This window comes from Myotis davidii, unplaced genomic scaffold, assembly GCF_000327345.1.
Source record: "Myotis davidii unplaced genomic scaffold, ASM32734v1 scaffold1065, whole genome shotgun sequence".
Taxonomy (NCBI): domain Eukaryota; kingdom Metazoa; phylum Chordata; class Mammalia; order Chiroptera; family Vespertilionidae; genus Myotis; species Myotis davidii.
The window spans coordinates 578,466-592,937 of NW_006297281.1; the positions used below are offsets into that span (position 1 = coordinate 578,466).

At 56.8% G+C, this 14,472-nt stretch overlaps 1 protein-coding gene across 1 annotated transcript in view; it reads right to left on the reverse strand.

Annotated features, from left to right (window-relative positions):
* CNGA3 (cyclic nucleotide gated channel alpha 3) overlaps positions 1-14,472 on the reverse strand; it is a 36,921-nt gene that overhangs the window by 3,679 nt on the left and 18,770 nt on the right. Inside the window, exons 4-6 of the mRNA XM_006773087.2 lie at positions 12,299-12,475; positions 3,020-3,124; positions 1,022-1,128 (exon numbers count right to left, since the gene is read on the reverse strand). Of these exons, the coding sequence (XP_006773150.1) occupies positions 1,022-1,128; positions 3,020-3,124; positions 12,299-12,475 (389 nt within the window). The remainder of the gene's footprint in view (positions 1-1,021; positions 1,129-3,019; positions 3,125-12,298; positions 12,476-14,472) is intronic.

The window sequence follows — 14,472 nt, forward strand, 5'->3', positions numbered from 1 at the left end:
TGAACCGGTTGAAACAGGGACAGCCGGCCCAGGAGTTGGGCCACGCCAGGACCTCTTGTGTCTTGCTAGGCTCACGTGACCGAGGAGTGGCCGACCACCAGGACTGGCTCAGTGACCATGCAAGCCTCGGGCTGTGTGCATGAGGACTCCTGTTACGTGGCCGTCGCCGGGCACTGATGTGGATGGAAGCAGGAGGGCTGCTGGGGAGGGGGAGTGACCGTGGACTTCGGGCCAGTCACTCAGCGTCTCTGGCCTCAGCTTCTAAGTCGGCCGATGGAGAGTCCTGCCTGCCGTCTGCAGCGCAGCAGTTCTCTGGGGAAAGGAGGGGGCTGCACGGCTTGTTGCTGCAATCAGGTATGTTTATATCGACAACCATGGCACAGTTTTTAGCTAAAAAATCTTGGAAGTCACAAGCAGGGCCTCCATGAGCTTACGTGATGTCTTTGTGCAAATTAGAAAAAGGTGCCCCGGAGATGCAGGGCTGGGGGCCGTGGCTGGGGCTTTAGGCCCCACTTGCAGCCAGAAGCACCTGGAGGAAGGCCTGTTCCAGGGTCAGTTCTCCCTGTCGAGTGCTCCTCTGACAGCCACGGAGCAGCAGGTCCCGGGCCTCCGGCCGTCCCAGCAAAGACAAACCGCGCTCTGCCTCCTGCCTCCAGCCGCGCTGGGCTGGGCTTCGAGATGGTGATGTGGCTTCCTTACTTCCAACACCAACGGAAATACCCATGTGGCCCAGAGAGACAGCTCGACTTGCACAGGGTCGCACAGCTCATTGGGACAAGAGAGACCGGAACCCAGGGGTCATGACCCCTGCTCGGGGCTCTGTCCCAGAAGCAGCGGAAGCTTGAGGTGGCACCACCCCGTCACTGCTGCAGGCTCCCGCGGCCTGCTTGGCCTCTAGTGGTCAGGGGTAGGTCATGTCTACCCTGCCATCCTGGATCTCCCTGAACATGGCTGTGGTCCCCCAGACCCTCCCACTGTGGGGCCGGTGGCCGGGCCCCCGACATCCCAGCTGGGGACTCACCTGTTCGGGCCCGCACCAGCACGTCCAGGCCGTAGAGCACGTCCGCCAAGTAGTCCAGGACCAGCCACAGCACCAGGTGCTCGGACTGCAGCTCGTCGAAACAGGCCCTGAGCCAGGGTGACAGGAGAGATGTCTGCAGGGCCTCTGGGCACCAGCCGGCCTGCAGGGCTTGCGCCCCGGCGTCATCGCCCAGGCCCTGAGAAGGGGACCAGGCTCCCAGAAGCCTTTCTGTCCAAGGTCACGCAGCCACGAAGAGCTGGGATTGACCCCAAAGTGTGGGCCCTGCTTGCTCTGAGCAGGGAGCTCAGGGGCCGGGCGGTTTCTCTGGGCCCCACTGCTGGGTCAGGGGCAGGCTGAGGACCTGCCCTTCCCGGGTCAAAGACATAAGAATTCCTGGAGGATTAACCACTGAACAAGCCAGTAAATGTTTTCTACTTTCTCCATCTTTATGTTCATCGCTTCTCATACAGACAATACCCACAAAATACCCCTGATCCCCAGAGAGCAGCAGCCTGCTCTGTCCCCAGGCAGGCTGGGAGAGGCCCTCCGTTCTCCCTGCTTCACCCCTACTTACCCTCAGGAGAGGAGCCCACCCCTTGCTCAGATAATCCCGAAAACCCCCCTTACAGTCAGGGAGCCCTGGAGCCCTGCACACCTGCTGTGCGGCCTGGGCAGGTGGCTCCCACACCACCAGGAGAGCAGGACGCACCCCTGCAGTCTTACCTGGCAGGCTGGCTCAGGGACCCCAAAGCCCTGCGTACCCTCACAGAGCAGCATCTCTGCCCCGCACCCCCTACCACGTGCGCAGGGAAGCCCTGTGTATCTCCAACAGTCATACCTGCCTTGCAGGCTCGCTTAGGAATGGCCACAGCTCCCCTGCCTCCCTCCCCTGCGCCTCCTACGACCCCCAGAAGAGCAAGAGCTCACCCTGCATCCTTGTCTCACAGGCCTGCTGGGAAGAGCCCCCAACCCCTTGCTTGTTCTCAGAGAGTAGCAGCTTACCCCTTATCATTTCCTGAAGTTTGATTAGCAAAGCCCAAACCCCCTGTGTAACCCAGAAAATCAACAGCTCTGTCCCCAAATGCCTGCTAAGGGCCTTCCCAGAGTCCCTACCCCCAGAAGAGTAGCTGCACCTGCTCATCCCCTCCAGGGGCCCAAACTCCCATCCCCAGGGGCCCCTTCACCCTTGCATCCTTGTCTCTGGACTTGAAAGGAAGCCCCCAAGCCACGTGTCCTTTCAGAAATGCAGCCTCTTGTCCCTGCATCCTTGCCCTGTACCTGGCTCTGAAGACCCAGACCCCCCTACCCCCTGGAGGAGAAAGGACACCTCCTGCCCGTCTCCTGCAGGCCCCCTGCTGGCCCACAGAGGCCCGCAGCCAGGTCTCTATCCTGCAGGCTTGCCCAGGAAGGCCTGGCCCCCACCTACCCGGAGGAGCAGCATCTTCCTAGGAGAGACCCCGAACCCCCCTCCCTCTGCCCCTTATGAGAGGAGCTGCTCTTGACTCCCTCTCCTGCAGCTTCCTTAAAGAAGTCCCTGCGCCTCCGATTGTCCCAGAAGAGCCACTGCTCGCCCCTGCGTCCCAAAGCACACGCTGGCCCAGGGACACGCACCTGCCCGGCAGGCTGCTCAGGAGCACCCACCGGCCCTGCTGCCTTCATAGGAGCCGCAGCTCCCCCTGCACCGACCCACAGCCCACAGTCAGAGAGCAGGCTCCTCCCCTGCACCCTGCCCTCGGAGCACCCTGCCCTCAGAGCACCCGCAGCTCGCCCTCCTCTTCCTCCTACACCTCCATCAAGGCTCCCGGGTGCTGTGGGCCCTGGCACAGGTCCCCACGCACTCAGGGCCCACACGGTGCTCCTCCAGAGCCGCCTCACCATGGAGACACAGGCGCCAGCTGCATGGCCAGGCTCTTGAGTGACACTCACAGTCCTGCCTGAAGATGGGCTGCCCTCCCTCCTCCACCCCCTCCTTGGGGGGAGGCCCAGCCACACCCCTACCTGCACACCAGCAGACACCAGTTGTAGAAGACAGGCAGGGCGATGACGGTCAGCCAGCGGTAGTACCCGTTGCTGGAGGGGTCCAGCACCACGGCGTCCTTCTCCCTAGAAACAGACATCACAACAGCCCCGTGTGCTGAGACCTCAGCTCTGGAGGATCTTGGACACCCGGCCGAGCTTCGGAAATCGAGGACACGTGTGGGCGGCACCTCAGAGAGGGCTACTCCAGACCAGGCCCTGTCAGTCTCGGGGTCACATGGGAGGAGAGGCTGGGAGGCAGGGCAGACTCTGGAGGTGCCCTCCCAGCTCAGCTCCCCAGGAAGCCAAGTTGCCTATCACATCACGGCGGCGACATCCCCCCGTGCCCGGTGGCATCCTCTGTGTCCGCAGGATGCTGGGAATGAGCAGGCAGCTTGATGATATCACAGGGCTGCTGCAGGAGCCTGGGAGCTTTGTGGAAATGCAGATCCCCAGGCCGCCCAAGCCCTCCAGGCCGGGGCCTGCCCACATGCACTCACACTTTCTCAGGGCTTTGCGTCAGCTCCTCTCGGAGCAGAATGTGGGAGCCTGGGATGTTCCCTTGGGAAGGTTTCCACCTTGCTCACATCCCTTGCACAGATGTCCTCAAGCAAGCATGTCAAACTCGCGGCCTGCTGCTGCATGCCTCGTTTATTTTGGCTCGTTAGCCTTTGAGTTTGACATGCTTGTCCCAAAGGCTCATTTCCCAGCACCTGGGGCCTGCCTCACCATCCAAACCACCAACCTGGGCCTCACCTGGGCCACGGGGGCCACACGCAGAGGAGCGATGGCCTAGGGCGCTCACTCCCAGGGTTTGGGGAGGATTCGCGTTTACTGAGGTATCTCCTCCCCAGCCCATACGCCTCATGTGCTGGCCCAGGACTGTTCCGGAGGAGACAGGCCTTCCTGCCTCGCTGGGACCCGCAGTGCAGGTTACCTCTCACAGGTAGGATCTGGGCGGTTCCAAGCCCTTGTTGCCACTGGTTTGGATTGAGGTTTGGGACTGTAGTATTTTCACAAGCCCAGGGTCAGGCCTTAGCTTACCTGGGCTGTGCGGAGGTGCTTGTGCGGCAGATAGAATGCCTGTGCGTGGGGGGTGGGATGGGGGATGAAGGGGGGAAGCACAGGTTCACAGGGACAGCCCCTAACTGCTCCCCTGAGGCTCCACCCCAGGAGGCCCCCTGGGAGCCCCAGAGCTGGGCCAGGCCTCCCTCAGCTGGACCAGACCTCACAGGACTCATAAGCTTGGCCTCTGGGACCAAGTCCTCGTCTGCAGCCCTCACCAGCCACCTCTCCGGGGCTCCCCTGAGGCCTGACAGCGTCACCCTGGGTCCCTGTTCCTGGTCCCGCACGCGCGGCAGGCTCCACGTAGCCATGGAACCCGTTTGGAAGCATTTCTCTCAGTGTTACTCCTCTTGTTTGAGGCAGCTTTCTTTCCTCTCTTCCCCCCTTCCCTCTTTCTCCGTTCTTGCCTTGTCAGTGGAGGACACAGGACATTAAGCAATTCTCTTACAGCATACACACCCCCACGCGGAGGGTGAGCCGAGTGACACGCAGGAGAGCCCACGGGCAGGGCGTGGCTATTTCCAGCACCCTGGCCGCAAGGAAGCTACTGATTTCATCACCATCAGCAGCAGCATCGTCATTGTTATTGTTATTGTTACTCCCGAAGTGTGAGGCAGACTAGCTCAGTGTCCTGTGATTTCTGACCCATTTTCATGAGCCCCTAGGACTTCTCAAACAGCTGGGGCTGGAGGCGTGGCAAGGTGCTGGGAAAGAATCCCAAACCCACACTTTAAAGCAGCCGTGGGCAAGCCGGATCCGGCCGCTTGAAATGAATAAAACTAAAAAAAAAAAAGACCGTACCCTTTTATGTAATGATGTTTACTTTGAATTTATATTAGTTCACACGAACACTCCATCCATGCTTTTGTTCCAGCCCTCCGGTCCAGTTTAAGAACCCATTGTGGCCCTCGAGTCAAAAAGTTTGCCCACCCCTGCTTTAGGGTGAAAAAGTCACCTATAAAGTGCTTTGTTCTGAAGGAAAGGGTGTGGCCTGCTGGTTCTCAAAACCTCTCTGGGCATCAAATGGAAACCTGAGTGAGGAACAAGCTGGGAGGCAGGGGGGTTGGGGGGCTGAGGGACAGGGGGTCAGGGGGGCAGCGGGCTCCCAGGCCCGAGGCTGTGGGGGAGCAGCCCCTTTTCCCCTAGTGGGAAGGCCCGCGAGTGCAGCTCTCTCCTCAGTAGGCGCTTCTCTCCGCTTCCTCTTCTTCACGGCAATCTTTTAAGGACCGGCAGTCATCAGGGTCACCTGACCATCGTTGCCATCATTCTGCAAGCCAGGCATCACGGCCCATGGAAGAGCTGAGGACATGGGGCCGAGGGGAGGCCCCTGGCCTGCCTCCGGGGTTCCCGCCAGCCATCTGCAGGCCCCTCTGATTCCCTACTGCACACCCTGGAGGGAGGCACTGGAGGGGAAATAAATGGCTGCTAATTGAACACCCATTGAAAAAGATGGGTGCAGTTCACATAGCATTTCCCAAGGAAATCACCAAAGCTGTGTGCAAACATGTTTACAAAAGAATAGCCATTAACAATCGTATAAAGTCAGAAGCGTCAGCAACCTAGTCACACAGCTCCGCTGACAGTGGAATTCCCGAGCCTCTCGCGTGTCGCTGACGGATACCCCGATCAGGGGCAGCGGCCCTGGTGTTGAGCTGTTACAGAGCAGGCTGCACACGCGTTCAACAGCAGCTGCATCCGTTTGGTATTGCTGCCTGAACACATGGCCCCAAGGGCAGGGCTTACACCCCCCGGAGTGACCTTGCAGATCTGAGTCAGTGTGGCACGGGTCTCCCCAGGCTAACATCGAGGCGTCACGGCCATGACCTTCTGAAGACTCGCGAGAATGTGTTTCCTGCTCATCGGACTGTTGGCAGAACTTGATTCCTTGCAGTGACAGGACCGGCATCCCTGTTGTGTGGCTGGCTGTGCGCTGAGGCATCCCCAGCCTACAGAGGCTGCTGCGTCCTCGGCCGTGGTCCCCTTCTCCCACCTCTACAGCCAGAAACGGGGGGGCTGAGTTCTCTTCGAGATGCCACCTCCCTGGTTCTCTGCAGCCGCGGAAGGTCCTCTACTTCAAGGGAAGCCTGTGATCAGAGGGCCCACCCTGATCATCCAGAATCAAAATCTCTGCTGTCTCCAGGCCCTTAAACCCGTCACATCTGCCAAGTCCCTGTGCCACGTAGGGAAAACAGCCGCAGGGTAGTAGGGATTAGGGCCTGGCTCCGTGGGGAACCGTTGCTCTACTGACCATTGCCTTTATGGGACCGATGCTACTGTCTGCAGTGGGCTCAGACTTCCAGCATCCCTTCAGGCTGCCATAAAAGTCGTCCTGCAGGAACCTCCCCAGGGCCTTGGCCTCACGCACGGATTCCTGCATGACAAGCCCCTCTCCTCCTGCCGTGCTGATGGAACAACAGAAACCTGTCCAGCTGTGCTTCCCAAACCAGAGTAGGAAAGTGCGTGGCTAACGCTGAGTTTGAGTCCAGCATCCATGTAGGGATTTCTCGGCACCATCCTCACCCGGTTCTCCGGCAGCCGGGACCCTTGGCGTTTGTTTGAGGGTCCACGGCAGAGCCAGCCCTGGGAAGTCCTGGCCCGTGTCGGGCCCTCGTCGTCTCCTGTCGTGTGAGGGCAACACCAAACATGTTTTCCTGGATGAATTTAAATCTTCTGTTCTGCATATGCCGGTCTTGTCCTCACCCTGTTCATCAGATGTGAAGGACAAAACATGGATACCCTCTCTTATCACCACACTTGTTCACCGGAAACTCAACACCGTTCGTTGTGTGCAAATCCGTAGTTATCCCTCCAGTTTCTGGCTGCTTTTATTTTATTATTGTTACTTTTGTTGTGGTTGTTTGAGAGAGAGAGAGAGAGAGAGAGAGAGAGACATCCATTTGTTGCCCCACTTATTAATGCATTCATTGGTTGATTCCTGTATGTGCTCTGATGGGGCATCAAACCTGCAGCCTTGCAGATCGGGAGAATGCTCTAACCAACTGAGCCACTCGATCAGGGCCTCAAGTTGCTGGCTCCTTTTAGAAACTCAGAGCTTTGCCCTGACTGGTTTGGCTCAGTGGATAGAGCATCGGCCTGCAGACTGAAGGGTCCCAGGTTCGACTCCGGTCAAGGGCATGTACCTTGGTTGCGGGCACATCCCCAGTGGGAGAGGTGCAGGAGGCAGCTCATCGATGTTTCTAGCTCTCTATCCTTCTCCCCTCCTCTCCGTAAAAAATCAATAAAATACATTTTTTAAAAAAAGAAACTCAGAGCTTCATTGAATAAATCCCAGAAAAAAGTCCACCACAGAAGCCTCTTTATCACTCATGAGTCTCTCCAGTCCTTCCTCAGTCCCAGAGGAACCGGCGCTGGTCTGCCTGCCTGTCCAGGTGGCTGCGTCCCGTCAGCAGTCCCGGCCCATCCCAGCACCCGCTCCTTCCCATTTCCAAATGCCTCAGGATCAGATACCCACAGACTCCATGCTTATGACACGTGTCTGTGTTGGCAGCACAATCAACCTTTGCTGATGGGACAATTCCTTTTAATCTGGTAGCTGCAGCCGCACACTCCAGGGCAAGCCCTTCGCAGTGTCCAGACCAGGAGGCGAAGGGCATGAGGACCACAGAGCCCATGTCAGAGAAGTTGTCTTCGGTGAGTTCCAGCATGTTGGAGGCAGCTGCTATGGCTGGCCGGCGAGAAGTCGTGCTGCATGGAGGCGAGGTAAGGTGGGTAGCCAGGAGGGCTGGCGCTATGGGTACCGCAGGGGCCGGGCCAGTGACAATGCATCCTCTGCCTGTGCTCACATGCCTGGCCCAGGTGGACTTGCCGCCTGAGGTCCCAAACCCCAACCCCGGCTCCAGCTGCAGTCTGAAATTATTCTGCTTAACATACTAGTCAATATTTGTTGAGCACGTACTATGTACCACGCACTGTGCTAAGCACTCTACATAATGAACACATTTAGTCTTCACCAAATCTTCAAGCCAGACAACACTGCAATACCTGTTTTACAGGCCAGGAAACTGACGCACAGAGAGGCCAGGTAACTTACTCAAGGTCACAAAGCTTCGCATTGGTTTGCAAATGCTCTTAACCAGCACCTGTATTAAATATATTATATCTACCTGTCTGTCTATCCATTCAATTTTTATTCCTAGGAAAAACTGGGAGGTATCTTTGCCAACATGTTAAGAAGGGTTTTCTCTGATAATGGGATTCCTGTTAACATGACGTGTACTTCTCTGCGGGTATATGCTCATGTGTGCTTTCCTGTGTTTTGCAAGTTTCTGACAATGCATATATGAATACATAGAATAAGAATAAATCTATTTAGCTTCTTAAGTGAGAAGAGCAAGGACAGTCATCCATTCTCTGTCCTCTCTGCATGACCCCGAAGTCCTGTCTGCCACTGGTCTTAACACCAAGACGCCAGCAGAGGGCGCTTCCTACCAGCTGATTGAGCATGCAAACCTTGCTGAGGGTTCTCACTGCATCAGGCTCAGGTTTCCTTGTCCAGGATTTTTGTCCCTGATTACAGGCTTTGGGCTTTCCTCTGGCTACCAACCTGCTGAGGGCCTCTGAAAGACCCAGCACCATCCAGCTGCACCCCCAAATCCACCCAGCACTGCCCCCAAAAGACCTACACACAGCTGCAAAACAATACTGGTTTTGGCTGGAACGGTTTGATCAGGGAGGGAGAGTCAGGACTCAGGGGACTAAGAGAAAACTCCGGAAGAGGTGGAAGAATGGGGATGGGTGTCCACAGGAGTTGTTTCTGTACCTCTGTGTCTGTGTCTAGGTGGCCCTGTTTGGCACAGTCTCCGATTCTGTCCCTTGGTCCTTGGCTGCAGTGTTGGACCCACGATATGGGCCCTGAAAAGATTTATGGGAGCTCAGGGCAGCCAACACCCTCCACCCCCATCCTCACCCTCATGGCAGCCCTGGGCGAAGGAGCCGGGAGGCCGCCAGGGTTTTATCTAGTGCCCAGAGCCTTTCCCTGACTGCCAGACACAAGCCAGGTTTCAAAGGTGTTAATATCAGGTGCTTTAAGTCAAGCACATATTGCAATAGCTGTTGTTTTGTAGCTGAAATAATTTCTTTTTCTTTTTATTGCTGGCATTTGGGTTTCTGGATTTGATGTCCAAATCTATGCAAACAAAATGCAACTACGTTTCAGGGAGGAAAACGGAAAAATGTTCTACCCGAGGAACAAAGGCCTTGGCCCATTTCTCCTTCCACTGGAAGTCAAGGACTTGGCATTTCTCCCTGATATGATGGCTTTTCCCTGCGCTCCAGCTGAGATGCTCCTCTGCCTACTCCCATGGCATTCCATGCAGAAGGCAGGAGAATGGTGCACACGTGCTAACACATGTATGGTCACACAGGCACACGCCCTCCTTGGGCTCCTGAGTGGCACCTGCCATGATCACACATCATAGCTACCTGCCGGCTCGGCATCTGCTGACAGAAAGGAATGGCCGTGGGTCACCGTTTCTAGAGGCGATGCTCTGGACGAATTTAAATTTCCTCTTCCCTAGCTGGTTTGGCTCAGTGGATAGAGCGTCGGTTGGTGGGACTGAGGGTCCCAGGTTTGATTCTGGTCAAGGGCACATGTCTGGGTTGCGTGTTCAATCCTGGCCCTGGTCGGGGCGCATGCAGGAGGCAACCAATCAATATTTCTCTGTCTGTGTCTCTCCCCTTCCCTTATACTCTCTCTACAAATCAATGGAAAAATATCCTCGGACGAGAATTAACCAACTAACTAACTAACTAAATACAATTTTCTTCTTTCCACTGCCCTGATTCCATCCTCCAAATTGGCCTGAATCGGCCTGAATGAGAGCGTCTCACTGGCACCCAGGAGGAAGGGGTGGGGTGGGTGCGGGGGTTCTGAGAAGAATTACCCGCTGCTCCACAAGGAGCCTGGCTTTGCCCTCAAATACACAGCAACAGAGGCTCCCTAAGCTTGAAACATCGATCCCATCCAACCCCCTTGTTCTATAGACAAGAAACTGAGACAGAGAGATCAAATGACCCGCCCAAGGCATGACCAGGTCCTTCCGATGGTCCACGGATGGCGTTCCAGTGGAAGGAACAGGCTTCTAGAACGGCGTGGCAGTGTTCTGAGGGTGGGGAGCAGGAACACTTAAGGGGGAGGCAAACTGGGCATCTCGGAGGAGGAAAGGCGAGGGCGCATAGCGGGGCAGAGGTGCTCACGCCTCTGAGCTGCTGCAGGTGTTGGCGTTGCTTCTGGCCGGGCCCAGGAGGCTCAGGGAGCGAACGTGGGAACCAGCACTCAGCCCCCCGCAGGGGACCGTCCCGGTGCTGCTCCTACCCCACCCCCCGGGCCTTGCACGCAGCTTGAGGAACGGAGGGTGTCAGGCACCAAATGTGTTGTGACTAGTTCGCTGTGATGGAAGCTTTGGGGGAGGAGCGGGTGACCGCTTGGCTAACCGGGCGCTTCTGGATAAATGTGACCAACCATTGACTCCACCCAGCATCTGCCTCAGATTCGACTCTATTTCACGCAGCTTAACCATGTGAAGGCGGCATGAAGGGCGCAGCCATGGACCCGACGCGGCCCCTGCCCTCGGCGCTCTCAGGTAAGGCCGTCAAGTGCCTTGCAGGCCAGAGTGGACACCGCAGCAGCTGTGACAACTTGCTGCCCTTGTCCGCACAGGCCTGGCTCTCAAAGGGCAGCTGCTCCAAGATTCGGTCACAGCTGTCACTTCCAATTAGCAGGGCAAACACAGACCGTGGGCAACGCTGTCCCAGCTTTCAGTCTCTCCGCTCCCATCCCCACCCTCACATCCATCTTAACTTCTTCGGTCCTGCCCGCCACTCCCACCCCGCCCCTCCTCCCATGACCTACGTGAGAACCCGGGTAGAAAGTGGAGCTCGTTTGGCATCCAAGCAAACATTATTTAAAGCTGGACAGCACAGTACTTCATGGTCAAAGGTATGCTCTCCAAGTTGTCCACTGCCGGGCACATTTGCGGCATGGCTAGTGCAGGAAGCCAGCCTGGCCTCACAGAGCTGGAGGGTGGCTTGCTGGTTCGTGGTCACTGCTGACCCCTTAGGAGACCTGGAGACCAAAGCCAGTGGCCCGGAGCACGCCAGCCTGACCCTCGGGGCCTTGCTTCCACAGGCTGACCATCCAGCCAAATGCCATTTGGGGATGCCTGCTTGCCCTACCCAGGTCTCCCTCTCCTCACACAGGGCTCTCTGAGGATTCATTCCAAGCATCTGAGAACCCAGGAAGCAACAGCTCCCTGTGAGACTGGGAAGGAGGGAAAGCTTAGCTCCATGGGCGCGTTCACACCTCTGTGCTGGTGGTCCCACAGCCAGACCCACTGCGCCAAGACCTGTCCCTGCAAACACCTTGCTTTGCCAGTGGGACTTCGCTTCAAAAGTCCAGTCCTCCTCCCCCAGGAAGCCTCCCTAATTGACCAGCTACCATCCTGCACCGTCGAATTCATCTCCCCACTCGGACCCTTCCCACCATTGACCAGGCCTCCGGATATAGTGGAGCCCGGCCCTGATAGGGTCCCAGCTCAACCCTCCACTCATCTGGCCACATTGGGAAGCGACAGAGTCGAATGCTCATTCCCATGAGTCTGAGGGTGTGGAGAAGGCTGTGGGCGGGCAAGATGGTGCCCAGACCCTTCTCCTGTCAAAAGGTGAACACTCTCCCCGCCCTACCCTGGCCCCTCCTTGCGCTCCACCTCCCCACGGTTTTTAACCTGATCTGGAACATGAATGCTTCCCCTTGAAAATTCTCACCAACCTGCAGACATTCTTCCCAGAAAAATGCATGCATCCCTTTGCATAAAACTGGGTACCACTGAGGTTCTCCCCGAGGCTCCTGGTTTCCGACGGGTTCGTATCAAGGTGGGTTACAGTGCAGTCTAGGAGGGCCCTGTGGTGGACAGAGATGGGTGAGCCAAGCACCCCCAGTGTGTTTCTGAGAGCACCAGTTCCCGGGGACACTCGCTGAGTTCTGAATAGGATAGGTCAGGGGTCACAGGAGGCTGGGGCCTCTGGGTGAAGGGTTTCTCTCCTGCAGGACTTCTTGGACTGGAGCGGACAGTTGGCGCTCTCCTAAGACAGAAGCCTTCTTCCAGGAGCAGCTTTGAGCGGCCAGTGAGCGGTGCCTCCCGCCTGGCGCAGGTGGCTCACCTCCCGTTGGCTCCTTACCTTCTCTCGCTGTCTGCTGGCTCCTGGCCGCCCTGGCTCCGGGCATTGCTTTCTCGGCTGGACACCTCCTTGAGCTCGGCACCGCGGAAACGCTCCAGGAAAGAGTCCGGTCGCTGGTCCCGGGGGTGTGCGTGTCTGGAAGCCCATATGCGCAGCGAGACGATGAGGCGCCACAGCCTGGAAGGGCACGGATGGCAGTCAGCGCACAGAGGAGGGAGAGGAAAGCGCTCGCCTCCTGCCAGGTCCTGGCTCAGGCTGCGCCTCCCCCTGTGGGCCGTTTATTCCTCTGTGTGCGCCCTCCGGAAGGGATGGGTCCTCATTAAGGCCTTGTCCCTCTAACCCCTGACTCCACAAAGGCGCCAGCCTCCAATGGGCATGAGCGAGCTTTTCTGCTCCCTGTTCCTTGTGCCCCGTGTGGAACTCTGTCACAACTGGTGAGCACAGGAAGAGTAAACAATTCTATTTCCAAATGCTGAAAACTTCAGAGCAAGGCTTACGGAATAAGCCCTTCAATACAAATGTAGTATTGTTTCTTCCAGGAACTCTCATGTTCTCCCAGGCTGTGCATACATTCTGTCGCTCCTTGCCTGGGCCCTTCTCCTGGAGCCAGACCCCACGGGGCCTCAGGCCCTGAGATGCAGTCCACGTCCACCGAGCTGGCCTTGCCCCAGCCCCCTGAGCCGGCCTCCTGCCATCCCGTCTTTGCCAGCAGGGACTGGAAGAGAGGCTCAGCTCTGTATTTCAGCGTCTGGTTTCCCCGAGTTGGCACCGACAGTGCACACCAGACCCCAATAAAAATAGTTCTGGGCCACTGGAATGAAGTCATAAGTCATCACATACTTTGACCCTAATTGCACTCTTGTGACCTTAGCCTAAGGGAATAAATTGAAGCAAGAAAACGACCCAGAAGCAGATGCTGACAGCTGCTGTGGGCGTCTGTCCAGGTGCCTCCCAGCCCAACGTGTCTGCTCTGGACACTCCCCTTCCACGTCTTACGTCTGCGGTGGAGGGGAAACCGAGGCCATACCCCCCACCCCAGCCTCCGCCGAGGCAGCTGAACCAGTCACTCAAGCCCCTGATCTAAGAGCCACTCCAAGGTGGGGTTGGATGGTTCAGCTCAGGATCACGTGGAGCAGACCATTTCAGCCTGTGCCTGCCATGTGCGAGCTGAGACAGAGCAGTAGACACGCAGCCAAAGCACCAAGACCTGAAACTCCACCAGACAGTGAGAGGGAGCAGATACTCCCTCCCCAGCTTCCCCAGGGGCCCAGGCTCCATTTCCAGGAGGTGGCCAGTATCTTACCTTGAGAGCCACCCCAGCCCCCCCATCCTGCGCCCCTGCCCCAGGTCTTTTAATTTGAGCTGGTTTGAAGGTTTCTCTTCCATGAAATTAAAGAGCCTTAAGGCATCACTTCATTAGTAAGACAAAAACACTGAAATGGCTAAGATGGAATAGTGAAATAAATATTGGTAGCGTCCTCCACAATGAAAAATAAATATGAAGAATAAATAATTAAAATGTTTGTAATTGTCTTAACCAAAAACTGTAGAACATGTGATTATGTAAAATAACTATGGCATTGATAAAAAAAAAAAAAAAATGGTGCCCTGGCCGGGTAGCTCAGTTGGTTGGAGCATCATCCTGTATACTAAAACTCTTCAAGTTTGATTGCCGTCAGGGCACATACCTAAGTAGCAGGTTCCATCCTCGGTTAGGGCAACCCATGCACGTTTCTCTCTCACATCAATGTTTCTCTCTCCCTCTCTCTCCCCCTTACTTTCTCTAAACACCAATAAACATCCTCTGGTGAGGATTAAAAAGAACTGGTGGACAGAAGCCATGAGCCCAGGAGTGTGGGCCCCTGCTGTGAGTCACAGTGCAGCCCGCCCCGCCCAGCACCGCCCGGGGCCGCAGGATTAGCATCTCAGATGAGATTGGAAAAGGTGCAATGATTCCCTCCAGGCGGTACAGCTACTGAAGCCAGAGCACAGCCCTCACCAGAGGGAGAGAGCCTGGTTACCCTCTCAGATGCGTTTACAAGGAAGATGTGTGCTGGTGGGGACCTGCCAGGCTGCTTCGGAGGTGCCAGCACCCTTCTCCGTGCTGCAGTGGGCACCTGTGGTCTCCCGTGGCTGCCTGCGCTTGTTTCCTGAACCCTCCCTGGTTGGCTCCC